We start from the raw sequence: 17,552 nt of genomic DNA, 5'->3' as shown, positions 1-17,552 counted from the left end.
GCTCTGCTGGTGGCTCGGAGCCTGGAGCCTGCTTCGGATTCCGTGTCTCCCTCTCTCTCTCTCTCTGTTCCTTCCCCGCTCACACTCTGTCTCTCTGTCTGTCTCAAAAATAAATAGACCTGGGGCGCCTGGGTGGCTCAGTTGGTTGAGCGTCCGACTTCAGCCCAGGTCATGATCTCGCGGTCCGTGGGTTCGAGCCCCGCATCGGGCTCTGTGCTGACAGCTCGGAGCCCGGAGCCTGTTTCAGATTCTATGTCTCCCTCTCTCTCTGACCCTCCCCTATTCATGCTCTGTCTCTCTCTGTCTCAAAAATAAATAAACATTAAAAAAATAAATAAATAAAAAATAAAAATAAATAGATCTTAAAACAGTTAATTGAAATGTGGAGAGCTAGTTTTGAGGAGCCCTGGAGTCTTAGACCTTGAGCACCGTCACCGCAGAGTCCTCTCTTCGCTAGAGCCGGAACTCCTGGGTGCAGGGTCCGACTCCGATCTTGCTCCGTCACCCGGCGCCATGCTGTGCACACGGTGCCACGGGCAGCTCGCTTCTCAGGGGCGGTTCGTGAAATGCCAGACGCTGTCCTGGGGCTGCTTGTCCTTCCTGTGTGTTTTCTAATCCTCGGGACAAAATAGCTGCCACTTTACTAAGAGCTGCTATGTGCCAGACCCTGTACTAAGTGCGTGTCACACATTATCTCATTCGGCCCTTGCTGCAGGCAGGCACTGATATCCCCATTTTAAAGAGATGCCTCCTCTTTAATTTTTTTTTTTTTTTCAACGTTTATTTATTTTTGGGACAGAGAGAGACACAGCATGAACGGGGGAGGGGCAGAGAGAGAGGGAGACACAGAATCGGAAACAGGCTCCAGGCTCTGAGCCATCAGCCCAGAGCCCGACGCGGGGCTCGAACTCAAGGACCGCGAGATCGTGACCTGGCTGAAGTCGGACGCTTAACCGACTGCGCCACCCAGGCGCCCCAAGATGCCTCCTCTTTAAAGCTCAGACGGGTTGTCTTATTTGTCAGGGTTCACACGCTAAGACAGACAGCTGGATTTAAAGCGGCTTTTGCTTGCAGGTGCACATTCCTTCCGCTCTCTGCCTCTTATAGGTGAGACTCTGTGCCTTTGCACCAGCGGGTCAACTACGGGGCGGCCGCGGCATCACCCGAAAGTGTGTCTTTGCTTTTGGTCTTTTTATAGAAATGCCTTTACTTTGAGCACTGGCTCCCCCAGTTATGTATATTAGGTTCGTATAACACAGTAGTTGGACCACGTTTCCCTGAAAGTTGGCTTTCTTGGGTCTTTGGATAGAGTTCCGAGGTGGAAGCAGACCACACTAAAACGGCATTTTCTTGTCCGATTTCGCCCTCCAGTATACCCTGCGCTGTGACATGAGGCGGTCTCTGTTGGCCAAGGACGTGACGAAGACCTGCGAATTCATCGTTCACTCCGCTGTAAGCTGTGTTCGGGGCTCTGCGCGTCATGATGGGACTCTCCCGTAGGGTCTGGTCTTTTCCCCCGTTTGTAGGCCAAGAAGTTAGCCTGGTGCTGTGTCGTGGCTGCTGGGGAAGACACTCCTGGGTCGGAGACAGGGACGCTGGTGTCTTCAGGCAGCATCAGAACCCTGCAGGGGGCCGTGCCTCCGCTGAGAAACAGCGGGCAGGGGCCCACCTCCGTCATAGCAAACAGCAGGCCCGTTTCCGAGGGACGCATCTCTTCCTTTCTCAAGGTCACGACGGCCACACAATCCAGAGCAGTGGCCCGCCTCAGACAAGGGATGGTCAGGACCTTACCTTGTTGGCACGCCCAGCGAGAGCACACAGGGACCTTCGGGGTCAGGGTGGGTCGCCTCTCCCAACACTTCCTTTTTTTTTTTTTTTTTTTTAATACATTTTTTTAAATGTTTTATTCATTTTTGAGAGACATAGACCATGAGTGGGGGAGGGGCAGAGAGAGAGAGGGAGACACAGAATCCGAAGCAGGCTCTGGGCTCTGAGCTGTCAGCACAGAGCCCGACATGGGGCTCGAACCCACAAACCGTGAGATCACAACCTGAGCCAATGGCAGACATTTAACTGACTGAGCCCCCCAGGCGCCCCTCTCCCAGCACCTTCTGTTACTATTTTGCAGTGACAACATATTCTTTATCTTATTTATTTATTTATTTATTTATTTATTCATTCATTTTTTAAAATTTTTTACAACATATTCTTTAAAATTTCCTTTCACGTGCCAACTGAGGGAACTGGATCCCTCTCCCCTGTGGCTGTTGGCGATTCCGGGTGAATTCAAGGTAGAGTCCGCAGCCCATCTGTGCTGTTCCTTGGTCATCGTGCAGAGCCTCACGGTGACTGGCCCTGTCCGCCCTAGGTGTGACACGTGTGATGGATGTCCACAGCATCGGATTCCCTTGTCTCCCCGGCCTCTCTGCAGGCCGTGTCGTCCTTCCCTTCCCTGGGCTGTGTGCTCACACCTCCAGGTCAGGGCCGGCTCCTGCTTTCTCTAGGCCAATGGCCGCCTAGACTCAGATTGCAGCGCATCTGCCTTTCATTTGATCCTGAGCAGTTTGGAGACAGAGGTGGCCAAACTGGGGTTCCTGGAGGCGCCCAGGTGAACGGGGTCTGGACGTGTTGGCGCACGTCTGCCTGGGCCGTCCCCGGGCTGACCCGGGAACACCGCTTCTGAGGGCCTCACCGGGCCGGGTAAGGCCCGTGCGTGTGCTCCGTGAGCGAACGGGTTCTGTGGGGCTGCGGGCCGTGTCAAGGTGGCACCAAACCGGAGAGACGCAGAAGCCACTAGCTTTCCCTGACTCGCTTCCCTTCGTAGGTAATTGCGCAAGGCGCCGCGTCCTGGGGACCCCACACGTTTCCCGTGGTCCCTGCCACGTGCCTTAGTAAATGGGGGCTTCTACAGAACTCCGCGGGGAGGCACGTTGCTTTTGTGGAAAATTTGCAATTGTATTTCTTTTGTACTGTTATGAAATGTCCATGGATGTCTTTTAGTAGTGGTTACATAAAAATGTAAGACTTAAATCTCTCGTGCAGAAGATTGGCAAAATCACCGATGTCCTTTATTTCCATCATTTTTGTGATTTTTTTTTTTTAGGACGTCTAACATTTATCATTAACCCCTTATTAAATTTTTAATAATCATTGTTTAGTATTTTTTAGTGATAATATATTATATAAAATATTAAAAATATATTATTCTTTTTTTTGGAAGTCATGTGATTTAGGTATTTTCCTTTTTTGTATCAAAGGTCTTCACATGGAAGCAAAAAAAATTTTTTTTTCTTTAATGTGGATTATTCCGTAAAAGAGACATATACCCTTTTTATGTCTTTAACAAAAAGAACCTCCAGCTTTGTGAAGGAGAATAAACCCAAATTCAGCTCCCTGCCCAGAGCCACACTCCAGGCCAGGTCTTCCCTGACCCCTGACCCCCAGCCTGCTCGTGACTGCAGGGCCCTGTCAGAGGTCAGCTCAGGGCGGGCACCAGTGGCAGGGCCGTGTGGGGCTTCCTCCCTGCTCCCGGCAGCTTACCAACACCCAGCCTTCAAGGACCGTGTTTTTGGGGGCGCCTTGTGGCTCAGTTGGTTAAGCGTCCGACTTTGGCTCGGGTCATGATCTCACCGCTCGTGGGTTCGAGCCCCACGTCAGGCTCTGTGCTGACAGCTCGGAGCCTGGAGCCTGCTTCGGGTTCTGTGTCTCCCTCTCTCTCTGCCCCTCCCCTGCTCATGCTCTACCTCTCTGTCTCTCTCAAAAATAAATAAACATTAAAAAACTAATAATAAAAAAAGAACCCTGTTCTTGGGGTGCCTGGCTTGCACAGTTGCTGGAACATGCAGCTCTTGATCTCAGGGTTGTGAGTTTGAGCCCCATGTTGGGGCTTAAAATCTTAAAAATAAAATCTTAAAAAAAACTACAAAAATAATCCTGTTCTTTTTTACAAACGATTTCATGAGAAGGATAAAACCATGCTGTGATCTCTAGTCGACAAGTTAAATACTCCTTTAAATGCCGTGAGGAAGAATATATCCACTAAAGACTATGTTCATGAACCTATTAATAAGAATATTGCGTAGAATACGCCTTTGGTAAATGAGTAAACTTGGCATTTTGGCTCCTGGCATCTGGGTGTCAGTGGCCTTTGGATCCCAGCGCCGGAGCGGAATCTGCCAGGCAGGCCCTCGTGAAGCTCGGCGGTGCCGATGGGTTCCGCAGCTGTGTGACGTGGAGGTGACCGTGCTTGGCTGACGATGGCAACATTTATGATTTTTTTTTTTTTTTAATTTTTTTTTTCAACGTTTATTTATTTTTGGGACAGAGAGAGACAGAGCATGAACGGGGTAGGGGCAGAGAGAGAGGGAGACACAGAATCGGAAACAGGCTCCAGGCTCCGAGCCATCAGCCCAGAGCCTGACGCGGGGCTCGAACTCACGGACCACGAGATCGTGACCTGGCTGAAGTCGGACGCTTAACCGACTGCGCCACCCAGGCGCCCCGGCAACATTTATGATTATTTAATGGGAGTGATCCTCCCGGTGGACATTTGGACGGCTGGGTGGCTCACAGTGCCGGCCTTGGAGCCAGACCACCCGGGTTTGAATCTCGGTTCTGCCACTTGAGACCATCTGAGTTCTCTGTGCCTCACTGTCCTTGTCTGTGAAGTGGGGCCAGTGACCGTAACAGCACCCTGTAGGCTCGTCGCGCTCAGTCAGTAGCACATCAGAGGTACTTGGTGTCGGCTCTTATTCTAAGAGCTTTAACGTGAATACCTTCCAATAATACTACCCTTGGTTCTTAGGTCTGATTTTTAATTCCCGGACCTGAAAGGGACCTGATAGGTTAAGAAAGCGGTCCCTCATTTTACAGATGAGGAAACTGAGTCACAGGGGATGAAGAAATGTGACAAAGAGCACAACACTGTCTTTTGGCAGAGCTGTGTTTGTAGAACCCAGGTGAGCTGCCTCGCACTGCCAGCTCCCCCCCCCCCCCGCCGCCCCCCGATCCATTCTGCTGCCTTTCGTCTGTTTAAAAATGGAAAGGGAAGTTGGACCCGTGGAATCCTGGGCCTTCAAGCAGCTGATGTTGGTTTTACCTCCTGTTTTAGCCTCAGAAGGGGAAGCTGACCCCGAGCCCTGTGGACTTCACTATCACTCCCGAAACCTTGCAGAACGTCCGAGAGGTACGTGCACTTCCCACTTGAAAGCCAGAGATGTTTTCTTGGTGACTGGACCCCGTAGACAGACCGTTGACCAAGGGTTCCTTCTTTGGGTATGAGGTCATCAGCAAGAGTAACGTTCTGATTATCTCTGTACCCAAAATAGCCTGGATTTTTCGTTTGACTTCTTTTTTTTTTTTTTAATGTTTATTTGTATTAGAGAGTGTGTGTGTGTGTGCGTGCGTGAATGTGAGTGGGGGGAGGGGCAGAGAAAGACAGAATCCAAAGCAGGGCTCCAGGCTCCAAGCTGTCAGCACAGAGCCCGACTAGGGGCTCGAACTCACAGACTGTGAGATCATGACCTGAGCTGAAGTCGGCCGCTTAACTGACTGAGCCACTCAGGCGCCCCTGGTTTGATTTATTTTTAAACTCGGTAACTACTTGGAAGAAGAATGCTTTTCAGAGGCTGCTCTGGGAGCCTGTATGCCCACCATGGTCCCCCCCTCTCCTCCCGGTTCTATTGTGCTGCAGTCAGAGCCCCTTTTCCCCGAGTCCCGACCACCCCTGCACCCCTCACTTCTTAGCTGGCCACCTGCTCTCTTGTCCGAGGGCCTGGCTCTTCTTCCCTGCTGTCGTCCCGCATTCTGCTGTCCGGACCCTGTCATCTGGGTTAAAGGCAAGTCTGGGAGGCCTGGGGCACAGGAGCGGTTATTGGCCTCCCTGAGGAGGCAGGGGTGCGTCCTCAGGTGCCTCTCAGAAAGTCCCTTTACCATCTGGAGGGGACAGGACCCCCATGGCCCGGTCGACTTGTACTCTCACAGGGATTTGAACGTGACTGGACACGTGCAGGGAGTGCAGGTGGTAGTGACGGGCTGAGGCTGTGGCCGCGGCCCGGATCTCACTGCCCTGGTCCCTCCCCGGCCTCGGCTGTTCAGCCCGAGAACTACCCAGTGGTGTCCCAGTTGGCGCTCATGCTCTTAACTGGTTTGTGTTTCTTAGGAATCTAAACAATACAGAACCAGGTGACAGAACGGGAGAGGGGAGGGGGGCTGAGTAGATCCAAGAGCGTCTTGTAAAGAGCACCCAGCCAGATCCTTTGAACGAGTTTGTTTTGTTCCTTCCATCGTGTCCTGCGTGTACCTTAATGTGTACCTTAATGTTTCTCTTTTTGCCTGGCCTTGGTCTAATTGATTAAGGTCGCAAGCGTTTTTTTTTCTGTTAGCGTACTGTTACTTGCTCCTTTTTTCTCTAACATCCTGTTTCTGTTTTCCTAACAGTTATCCCCAAATGTTCAAACATGCAGAGACAATCATGCGTTTCAGTAACAACACGGAGAACAAGAACCTTCTGCCGGAAGGTTTATAACATTTTCGCATTTTTCTCCTACCACACCCTTGTTTGTTGAAATGGTCTGAAATCTAAGGTCAGGTTTGTCTGTTTCATTTTTCTCAGTGTTAATTAAGCCTCTGTTGGCTTAGAAGCCATTTCTCATAGTTGCCTGAACTATCACAGGCAGGATTTAACTGTCACTGCTTCACTGGAGGTGTCACCGTGGTCATTGCTGCCTGTTGCTTCCTCTCCCATTCTCGTGTGTCTTCAGTTTATTTTCTGTGTTGCTGGAGTACATCCTAGAGTCATTCTTTCAGAAAGGGCGAGGAGTGAACTTACATCCTTGAGTGTCTAACAGACACCAGACACTGGAACCCTAGTTTGTCCAGGTCGAAGACTCTGGCTCTAATTTCATTTGCCCTTAGAACTTGGGAGGTAGCTGCCTGGTGTTCTGGTGCCTCGTGATTCTGATGATGACCTGATCCCCAAATTTGTGCGAGCTCATCTGTGTCTCCTCCCTCTTCCTTACCCAGCCCTGAAAACTTCCAGTATCTCCCCATCCTTAGCATTGTGGAACGTCTAAGCCCTTGCCCGGATTTTGATGTTTCCTTAGTCAGTGTGCCTGCTGTCTTTCCTTCAGCTCTGTGACCATCTCTCAGTGTCTCTTAGACGCGTCCCAGCAGAGCCCTCGGCTCGGTCTTCCAGCTCACTGATTTGCTCTTTGATTGGTATGGAGCCCAGCTATTGAAATGTTTGCTTCGGGCGCCTGGGTGGCTCAGTCGGTTGAGCATCCTACTTCAGCTCAGGTCATGATCTCACGGTCTGTGAGTTCAAGCCCTGTATCGGGCTCTCTGCTGACAGCTCGGAGCCTGGAGCCTGCTTCGGATTCTGTGTCTCCCTCTCTCTCTGACCCTCCCCTGTTCATGCTCTGTCGCTCTCTGTCTCAAAAATAAATAAACGTTAAAAATAATAATAATAATAAAAGAAACATTTCCTTCAACAGCAGTGTGATTCATCTCCAAGCAGTTCCTCTCGCAAGATAGCGCCTCTTCCTGCAGACACACGGCCCTTCATCTCTCTTCCTGGTGATCCTGTTTGCTGACGTCGGCCTCTTTTTCTTGCTTTTATTTTCCTCAAGTGTCTATTGGTTTTTGGGTGTCAGCTTATGTTTATATAAACGAGGATCAAACGTGTGTGGCCTTGTTAACCAGACTCTCTGTCCTCAGCCCAAATGATAATCTGTCCTTGTGGTTACACACGCACACTCTACCTGAGGAGCTCTGCTGCAGGGGAGGGGCATTCGGCCCTGTGGGCTCTCTTTGAAGGTGTGCAGGTGGCTTGTCTTCTGGGGTCAGAGCCTTGTCGTCCTGCATCGTGGCCGTAAATGGGGACACTCGCCCAGCCTGCTCTGGGAGCGTCCTGGGTGGGAAGTCCCCCTCGAGGGGGACACGCTGACCCCAGAGGCCGCCCATGGCCAGTTCCGCCATCCCTGTGACTGCCCCGCCCCGACTGCCCCTTCCCCGGGTGGGCCCCACCTCTGACCTCAGGGCTGCCCAGGGCCTCCCGGGAGCACGCGTGTGCAGAGCTCTGTCTTCTAACCGCAGGACGTGGTTCCCTGAGCCCCGGGAGCTTCACTGTCCGTGCGCTTTTATTCACAGAAACACTTCACCGGGCTGGTCTTTCTCTGTGTAGCTTGTTTTTTTGTTTGTTTGTTTATGCCAACGTCATGTCCCCGGGAGGAGGGGTAAAGTGAATTATTAGTCAGAATCTTTAGCTGGGCGTTGAGAGCTTTTCTTTTTTGCCAGTTGCCTGAAAGAATTTTAATGCAGACTGCTACTGCTTTTTAGTTTTTGGAACAAATAGCCTCTCTGTAGTTATTTTTAGAACTTTGTCTTGAATCAAGTCTTTTTTTAGAGCTCTCTGCCCTTGGGGCCAGCAGGTCCCTGCACCCCAGTTCCAGCGCTGCCCGACAGGGGAGACCAGTCATGGCCACTGCTGGCCCCTGAGGTGTGGCTAGTCTGAACTGAGATGAGCTCTGGGTGTCAGGTCCTGACTGGATTTCAAAAAGAAAGAGAATATAAATGTAATTAAAAAAAAAAAAAAAATTTTTTTTTTTAACGTTTATTTTTTTTGTTTATTTTTTTTTTAAATTTTTTTTTTTTTCAACGTTTATTTATTTTTGGGACAGAGGGAGACAGAGCATGAACGGGGGAGGGGCAGAGAGAGAGGGAGACACAGAATCGGAAACAGGCTCCGGGCTCTGAGCCATCAGCCCAGAGCCCGACGCGGGGCTCGAACTCCCGGACCGCGAGATCGTGACCTGGCTGAAGTCGGACGCTTAACCGACTGCGCCACCCAGGCGCCCCATTTTTAACGTTTATTTATTTTTGAGGCAGAGAGAGACAGAGCATGAACAGGGGAGGGTCAGAGAGAGAGAGAGGGAGACACAGAATCTGAAACAGGCTCCAGGCTCTGAGCTGTCAGCACAGAGCCCGACACAGGGCTCGAACTCACAGACTGTGAGATCATGACCTGAGCCAAAGTCGGACGCTTAACCGACCAAGCCACCCAGGTGCCCCTAAATGTAATTTTTAATATTGATTATATGTGGAAGGGAGAGTTTGGACCTTTTGGTTGGTTTTAGCTGTTTCCTTTTACTCCTTAAAATATAGCTACTAGGAGATTTTAAATTACATAGGTGGTTCCCATTTTGGCTGCATTTTGTTTCTGTGAGACAGCAGTGCTCCAAACTCCACTTGAGTAACTGGGACCAGCGAGGTGAAGGCTTCTAGAACAGCTACCTCTGTTTATATCCACTTCCCACAAGAAATCATCATCCGCCTGTGACCAGGTTCTTAGGTCTACAGAGGAAGCATCCAGAAGGTTTAGTCAAGCATTGATGACAATTTTCTTTAAATGCCCTTGAGGGGTGCCTGGGTGGCTTAGTTGTTTGAGTGTCTGGCTCTTGATCTCAGCTCAGGTCTTGATCTCATGGTCATGAGTTCAGGCCCCGCATTGGGCTCTGCACTGGGAATGAAGCCTACTTAAAAAAACAGTAAATAGGGGCGCCTGGGTGGCGCAGTCGGTTAAGCGTCCGACTTCAGCCAGGTCACGATCTCGCGGTCCGGGAGTTCGAGCCCCGCGTCGGGCTCTGGGCTGATGGCTCAGAGCCTGGAGCCTGTTTCCGATTCTGTGTCTCCCTCTCTCTCTGCCCCTCCCCTGTTCATGCTCTGTCTCTCTCTGTCCCAAAAATAAAATAAAAACGTTGAAAAAAAAAAAATTAAAAAAAAAAAAAACAGTAAATAAATAAAAAATAAAACTAAATGTAAAAAAATTTTTAAATGTCCTTGAAATAAATGCCTTCGCTTTTCAAAATTGCATAATTGGGAGCATAGCATTTTTTTTTTTAATGTTTATTTTAGGGAGAGACAGCATGAGCAGGGGAGGGGCAGAGAGAGAGGGAGACAATCTGAGGCAGGCTCCAGGCTCCGAGCTGTCAGCACAGAGCCCGACACGGGGCTCAAACCCACAAACCCTGAGAGCGTGGCCTACGCCGAAGTCCAACGCTTAACCGACTGAGCCACCCAGGCCCCAATAATTGTTGATTATTTTTTTAAACCTTTTGGGTGTATGTGTGACCGGCTGCCCGTGGCCCTTACACGCTCTTGGCAACTTCCTCGGGCGTTTTTAGGTCGTGTTGCTTGGCAAGAAGGAGCTTTCCAGATCCGATCTAGGCGATCGGGACAGCTCCGAGGGAGCCGGCCATTCTGTGCGGGCCGTGTGGACGCCTGGTGTCTGCGGGCAGCTGTTGAGTAATTCAGTCTGTTAGCCGACTCGACCGTGGGTTTTACGAAAATCACCCAGCTTTGTGTTCGGTTTTTATCTGCACCGAGTGACTGACTGTGGAGTGATCTCCCTTGGCACCTTCGTCCCTGACGTCTTGCTTCTGTTCGTCGTAGAGAGCCCTGCTCCCCAAGTTTCTCATCAGGGGCCATCTCAGCTCAACCAGCTGTGTCATCACGCAGCCGCTGACGGGCGAGCTGCTGGTCGAGAGCTCGGAGGCCGCCATCAAGAGCATAGAGCTGCAGCTGGTCCGCGTGGAGACGTGCGGTAAGGGCCCTGCGGCCGGCGTGCCGAGGGGGCAGCGGGCGGAAGGGCGCGCCTCCCGCTTCTGGGACGTGTCCGTGTGAGAAGGCGCCACGCGGAGGGAGGCAGCGCTGGGTGAGCGGGGTGACACACGTGCTCACGGAGTCCCCGGGGTCTCTCGCTCGGCCCGTTTGGACACCCGCTGTGTCCTGACCGCTCGGCGGCCCGCCTCCCCCAGGGTGTGCCGAAGGATATGCCCGAGACGCCACGGAGATTCAGAACATTCAGATCGCCGACGGAGATGTTTGCCGGAGCCTGTCTGTCCCCATATACATGGTCTTCCCCCGGCTGTTCACCTGCCCTACGCTGGAGACCACCAACTTCAAAGTGGGTAAGCGCGCTGGCTCCCTGCCCCGAGCCTGCCGGGGTTCTCCCGCGAAGGCGGGGCCCGCAGAAGGGCCACCGAGTGCCTGAGGCCCAGACCCACACAGGTCTGCTTGGGGCGGGCTCGGCCCAGAGCACCCAGTCCTCCGGCCACTCAGCAGGAGCTCCCCGAGAGGCTGCCGTGCCAGCCCTGACCGTACACGTGAGCGGCGCCGGCCCTCCACGGGGAGACAGCGTGGCCCTGTCACCGTGGGGCAGGGACCGTGGGTTCGAGAAGGAAACTAGCACAGCGGGGAGCAAGCCCGCCGTGTGCATGAGGAGGTCAGGCAGGCTCCTCTGATAGGCTGGCATTTGGGGGAGACTCGGAAGTGACCGTCAGTGTGATCACCGTGAAGGCTGCTGCCTTCCACCAGCTGGTGGTGTCTTGGTCATTTTCCGTGACGAATATTTGTGAAGCCCCTTGAGTGCTTTTACCTGCCATGTGACATCATAACAAGCACGTCGTGGGGTCAGGACACCCGTGGCAGGAGCAGAGGGCGCCAGACTCCGCTGTTTGCCAAACACGTACAAGGACGGCGACGTCTGCTAAAGACAGCGTGGGGTCAGATCTGACCCGAGCTAAGCTGCTGTGACTTTTTTTTTTTTAATTAAAAAAAAAATGTTTCTTTAACGTTTACTCATTAGTGAGAGAGAGAGAGAGAGAAAGAGACTGAGCATGAGCAGGGCAGGGGCAGAGAGAGAGGGAGACACAGAGTCCAAAGCAGGCTCCAGGCTCTGAGTTGTCAGCACGGAGCCCGACGCGGGGCTCAAACTCCCCAACCGTGAGATCATGACCTGAGCCCAAGTTGGACGCCCAACAGACTGAACCACCCAGGCGCCCCGCCGCTGTGACTTTTCTCACAAAATGTGTATGAGTATCGAATAGCTGGTGTGTGCCCACAGCAGAGAGGGCAGGGCGCCAGGGGCTGGAGTGCAGAGCGAACGCCCTCCGCTGCCCGCTTCCCCCCGCAGGTGCCCCCCTGGCGACCAGCGTCAGGCCCCCGGCACGCTGCCCAAAGCGTCCTAAAGGCCGTGTTTTACTTCAGTGTACTTTGATTTTAAGCCAGAAGGAGGAGCTTATCTGTTGCTTTCTCACTTGGTTTTTCTACATAAACTTCAAGAGCTCTAAACATTTTTGTTCTTCTGTGCTGTATTTTAAGCACCTAACTTTTTGCATGCTGTTTCTATCAGATTTAGAAAGTGTCCGTATAACATGTCATGCGAGCCTGCGATTCTTCCATATAAATCACGCCCTCAGTCCTTCAGCCGGGACAGCAGTAATGCTCTTCAGACCTGATGGTGAATTTCGTGTGGTTTGGGGCTGACAGGCTCCCGGACACCGGTAGGGACTTGGTGGGGCTCACAGGCCGCCGGACACGGCTGGTCGGGAGCGCACGCAGCAGAGGGAGGGCCCGATGGCTGGGCCCCGCAGCTCCCGTGGGCCCTGGAGTTGCCGTCCGTGGGCCCGGCTGAGGTGAGGCTCCGGGCGTCTGGCCGGGGGGTGGGAGCGAGCCGTACGTCCTAAGTGTCCAGCGGTACCTGCGTGCGCCCCCTTCAGCTTTGCTGGTGCTGACCACACGTGACCCAGTGCTCCGTCGGGCCCGGGTCCTCCCGCGGGGACCGGCTCAGGGCCCCGGAGCCTGGGCGGAATGGCTGTTCTGCCCCGTGTTCTCTGCCGTAAAGAGAGCCAGCACCAGCTCCCTGACCTGGGCCTTCCCGGCCTGCCGGGCGTCCAGCCACACTGTGCCCCCTCCAGGGAGGACGGCAGGGGGGCGGGGGGATGGGGGAAGATGATGGCCACCAGGGTCCCAGCAGGCCGTTCGAGTGCCGTGGCGATCGTCACCATGAGGAGAGAGACGGGGGCGCTGCTGGCCCACAGCTCCTGCCAGGGCCGCCCCCTCCCCCCCGGAAGGCAGACAGACACCCTCGGGGACACTATCCTCAGGACTCCAGCCACGAGGGCCGTGGGTGAGGTGACTGCAGAGCCCCTTCCCCAGCCGAGCTGCCTTGGTGCTTGGCCCTGGCCTCTTGGCACGGAGCTCCCCGCTCACACACACCGCTTTTGCCGTCGTCAACGAGAGACCGTTCTTTGAACCGGCGTCTGGGGTGAATTAACCCCTCCCGCAAAGAACAACAGTGAAACCGCAGTCTCTCATTTGGGGCGGGAGACAGGGACCCACACAGCTGGCCAGTTCCCAGTCGGTTCTTCCATGAAGAACTGTTGGAAGGAAAAAGAAAAAAAAAAAAGCAAGACTATGAATGAGCAGAAAGGATTCTAGAAGATTCTCTCTGGTAAGGACAGAGGATGAGGAAAGTGTGGTTGAGAAGCTGACCTCTTCCTGTTCCAAGGAGAGAAGACAAATTCCCCTAGAGAGAGTCCTCCCCGGTTCCCCTGGAGGCTGAGGGTGACCGTCGCGGGTGGCGGGCACAGAAGCCCCCAGGGCTGCCTGTGCGCCCCTCACCTTCAGAGCCGGGCGGTGGGCGTGTGGCCTCTGCTGCGGGGGCAGGTGAGTGTGACGCCCGATCTTTCTTTTCTCAGAATTTGAGGTTAACATCGTTGTGCTTCTCCACCCCGATCACCTCATCACCGAGAACTTTCCGCTGAAGCTGTGCAGGATGTAGCCCAGGAGCGGGCAGCGTGGACGGCGGGAGCGGCGGGGCGGAAATGCGGCTGGGGGGCCGACCCATGGGAGCCGAAGCCCGCAGCTTGTGCTTCCTTTCTCGGTGAATCTGTGTCAAACGGAGCTGACCCCCGACCCCAGTCGCCGTGAAGCTTCTGCTTCCAGTGCTCGCCTCTCGTCAGACCTCTCCTTTAAGACTCAACAGGACTCCGTTGTTTTTGGCCAGACCGCTTGGCAGAAAGCAAAACTTCCTGGGACTCCTGACTTAACTGCCCCCTTGTAGAGGCAGTAAAACTACAAACAGCCGTTTGTGCTTGGCCGGAAAGTGGGATCCCGGAGGCCGAGGAATCCCTCCGCACCGAAGACTCCCCCGCAGCAAAGCAGCTTCGCCGGATGGTCACGGGCAAGCTTCCGGCTTACGATGTTTGTGGATTCCGCCCGCGCGGGGCCGCAAGGCGGCATCCCCTAGAACGGTGTAGCATTTTTTCCCCCGACTCTGTTCTGTAGTCCTTTTGTAACATTTTTCATAACAACTTCCAAGTTTTGAGGGAACCGGAATAAAGCGTCCCTTCCTGTCACGGGAGGAAAAAACGTCTGTCTGCACCTGTTGTTGCTGGGTGGGTTCCGAATGGCAGGAGACCTGTGCCGGGGGCAGTAGGCGAAGACCCCTCTGCGGTGGGTGGTGCTGGGAAAATGCCCCGGACGTGATGAACTTGGCCTGCCCCGAAGCCCGTGACGGAGGTGCGTTCGTAAAGCCACGCGGCTCGCGGAATGTGAGCCTGTGGCGACGCGTTTCTTCCGTCTGATCCAGCCACTGTTTCTGTTGGTCCGCAACGAACAGGCCTGAGAAATAAGCCGTGTGCTTCGCACGTTCCCTGGCCTCCTGACGGTCCCTCCGCCCGGTCAGGCCTGAGCAAGGCGGCCGGCTGACCCCCCCCCCCCCCCCAACCCGGGCACGCCGCTCTCTTCCGCGACGGCGTCCCGCGACGGGTGAGGCCCAGGACGCACACGCCTGAGTCAGGCACCGCCTTATCCTGGGGCTTCGCCAGCGAAACTGACAGCGCTTATCCACGGAGTCATTCCCAAGCTGGCTCCCAGAGAACGCGTTTCCGGTTTACAAATCGCCCTTTATGCTCACGTGACATTAATAATTGTCTTTGATGATGTGTTTAGAGTATCAGAAGACAAAGAGGCCATACTTTCTGGGAAATTTCAAAGGCAGAAGTCATTTTTAGTGAAAAAAGAAAAAAGCTAAATAAGAATTTTGAGAAAAGGTTTGGGATGTATGTTGCTATAGAATTTCCTTAGTTAATAGGTTTTATGGATATAAATATGACGACTGCCCTTCTTAGGGGCTAACTATTAACTCAAGACCTGCCACCAGCCTGGCCGCTTTGATTTTCGTCTCGTTGGATCCCGAGTGGCCCAGGCAAGGGCCTCAGGCTGGCCATGTCCTTCCCCTTCCTGGCCAGACACCTCCCGTGGCTTTTTAAGGGAAACACAGATGTGTAGATATCTCGGACAGCGGCAACCGCCCGGCTACTGTCCTGGCTGGCTGGGGCCGGGGTATCTGCTGTCAGGTGCCCGGGGCTGCCAAATTCGCCCATTAGAGCAAGAGCAGAGGAGGGGGAGGGGGAGGAAAGAGTCTGAACCGTGAGTGTCTACCTGTATTAATTTGGAAACGCCCCTCGAGGCAGGAACGCACTTGGGCTGTCAGAGATCGGCAGGCGAGAAGCCTGGCTCCAGTTCTCGGCCATGTTGTAACTTCCGGCGTAAAGGCAAGAGGTAGATCAGAAATCAGGTGTGAAAAAGCCAAAGCGTTTGTGCCTGAATTCGTCCAGTCGATGTCCTGAGCCCACCTGCTCTGGTAGCTGGTGGGGAAGAACACCCTGGTGCCCTGTCTGCCCCCACCATTGGAATCTCATAATTCCCAGTCTGGGTCTGAATTCTCCTCTTAAAACTTCGGGGGTGGGGGGGTGGGGTTGGCGCCTGGGTGGCTCCATCAGTTAAGCTAAATGTGGTTTCCCTGTTCATGAGTTCGAGTGCCACATCAGGCTGACGGCCTGCTTCAGATCCTCTGTCCCCCCCACGCCCCTCCCCCACTTGTGTGCACCTGCGCATGTTCTCTCTCTCAAAAATAAATAAACGTTTAAAAAAGTATTTAAAAACCTTTGGGGGAGAAGATTACCTCCACGTGCAGGCAGAGATGCGGGCTGTGGCAGATGGCTACACTCTGGGATCCCACGATCCCTTTCAGAATTTTTTTTCCGAAATAATGTGCTTCCATGAACCCAAGGCCACCTGAGTAGGGACTGACTTCCAACTCCTTTGCTGCTCGGTGTGGTTGTGTGATGAGGAGGCCGTGGGCCCAGGAGCAGCCTGCCGCCCAGCCCAGCCTAGCCGGAGCTCAGCGCCCTCGGGGATGGCGGAGAAGCGGGACACCGTCCCCGAATGTGTAAGAACAGCTCACCTCCCCACCCTGTGTGGCCACAGGAGGAAGGAAGGGACACCTCTCCAGACCCCCAGATTGCCGGGAGGCTTGGCAGCCCAACCCCACCCCAGAGCGGGTGGTGGGAAGGGCAGGAGCCCCACACCGGGGCCTGGGCCTGGTAGGGCCAGAGGTACCCACGCGTGTGCAACAAACATCTTCGTGACCCTCCGAGCTGCGAGATGGCTTCGAGGCTCTCAGGGGTCCAGAACCCTGCTTGGGTCGGCTGGCCAAGTGCCAGGATGGGAGGAAGCCCAGTACCCCTGGGAGCCACCATCGCCACCCGTCGGGTGGCCACGCCCGGCCCCACCCAGGAAAACCTCCCTGACCCGAGTGGAAGGACCCAGGGCTGGTTTTCACGGTTACTGGTCAGTCGATTAAAAGGACTAAGTTGCTGGTTTCCCCGGAGAGAAGGGCCAGCTTAGCACCAAGAGTGAATTCAGGGAAGACAGCTGCACGGCATCCTTGTATCCTCCGCTTTGGGGGGAGAGCTGCAGTGGGCTCGCGAGGGTGGGCTCGAGGGTCTTGAGCCGGCCCCGACCCATCCTTGAACCTTGTCAGGAGGTGCTGCCTCCGGCGAGGCTCCTCCTTTCCCTCCAGAGGGTGCGCCTCGAGCTGCCTGCTCGGGGTAGGGGTGGGGGGTGCTCAACCCTGGCGCTTCTGAGTCACTGGATGTTGAGATACCAGCCGTGGGGGCGCCTGGGTGGCTCAGTCGGTCAAGCGACTGGCTCAATTTCGGCTCAGGTCAGGATCTCACAGTTTGTGGGTTCGGGTCCTGAGTTGGGCTCTGTGCTGACGGTGAGGAGCGTACTTGAGATCCTCTCTCCCCCTCTCACTCTGCCCCCCTCTCTCAAAATAAATCAATAAACTTAAAAAATTAAAAAAAAGAGAGAGACCAGCGGTGACTCTGGGTCTAATGGGAGTAGGAGATACGTGAGCGTTTGTTGTCGTTTAGGATCTGGCCCCGTCGACAGTGCTGTGCACATATCATTTAGCCGAATGATGATCCTCGGAGGGGGGAACGGTTACTCTCCGCGTGGCTGATGGAGGGATCAGAATTGACGAAGGCACCGCCCACGCCTCCCCGCCTCCCGGGGGGAGCTCTGTTTAACGAGGTCGTTTTACCTGCACCAAACCCCGGGCCACCCTCACCTCGCTCGGTGCGGGCCTCACTGTGCCACGTCAGCGACATGCTTTTCTGCCCTTTTCCTCCTCTTCCCTGTCCCACGTTGGCTGTGTCACCGTGTCGGCCGAGGGGAGCTCAGGGCTCTGCTGCCTTTGTTCTCAGTGATGGCCTCCATTTTGATGAGGTGAATCAAAGGAAGATGAAATCAGGAGACAGGAAATCGTTTGCAGCTGGATGCCGTTAAGGAGTGAGGTGAGTGACAGAAGACCCACAAGTCCAAGACAAATCGTACTCTCGTCCTGATTTCCTTTCTGGAAA

General features: G+C 54.1%; 1 protein-coding gene across 3 annotated transcripts in view; it reads left to right on the top strand.

The window, feature by feature from the left end:
• Positions 1 to 14,211, top strand: part of VPS26C (VPS26 endosomal protein sorting factor C) — a 48,062-nt gene extending 33,851 nt beyond the window's left edge. The window contains exons 4-9 of one of the 3 annotated variants that reach the window (XR_003971722.1): positions 1,372 to 1,452; positions 5,111 to 5,185; positions 10,450 to 10,600; positions 10,815 to 10,967; positions 12,191 to 12,473; positions 13,539 to 13,624. Coding sequence is in view for 2 of the 3 variants with exons in the window: in XM_030329430.1 (XP_030185290.1) it covers positions 1,481 to 1,838; positions 5,111 to 5,185; positions 10,450 to 10,600; positions 10,815 to 10,967; positions 13,539 to 13,545 (744 nt within the window). In the remaining variant the exon portion in view is untranslated. The other 2 variants (XM_030329428.1, XM_030329430.1) reach the window with 2 other exon arrangements.
• Positions 14,212 to 17,552: the final 3,341 nt, after the last annotated feature.

Source organism: Lynx canadensis, chromosome C2 (assembly GCF_007474595.2).
Source record: "Lynx canadensis isolate LIC74 chromosome C2, mLynCan4.pri.v2, whole genome shotgun sequence".
NCBI classification, from domain to species: domain Eukaryota; kingdom Metazoa; phylum Chordata; class Mammalia; order Carnivora; family Felidae; genus Lynx; species Lynx canadensis.
The sequence above is the reverse complement of the archived record's forward strand: the minus strand, read 5'-3'. Positions and strand labels throughout refer to the sequence as shown.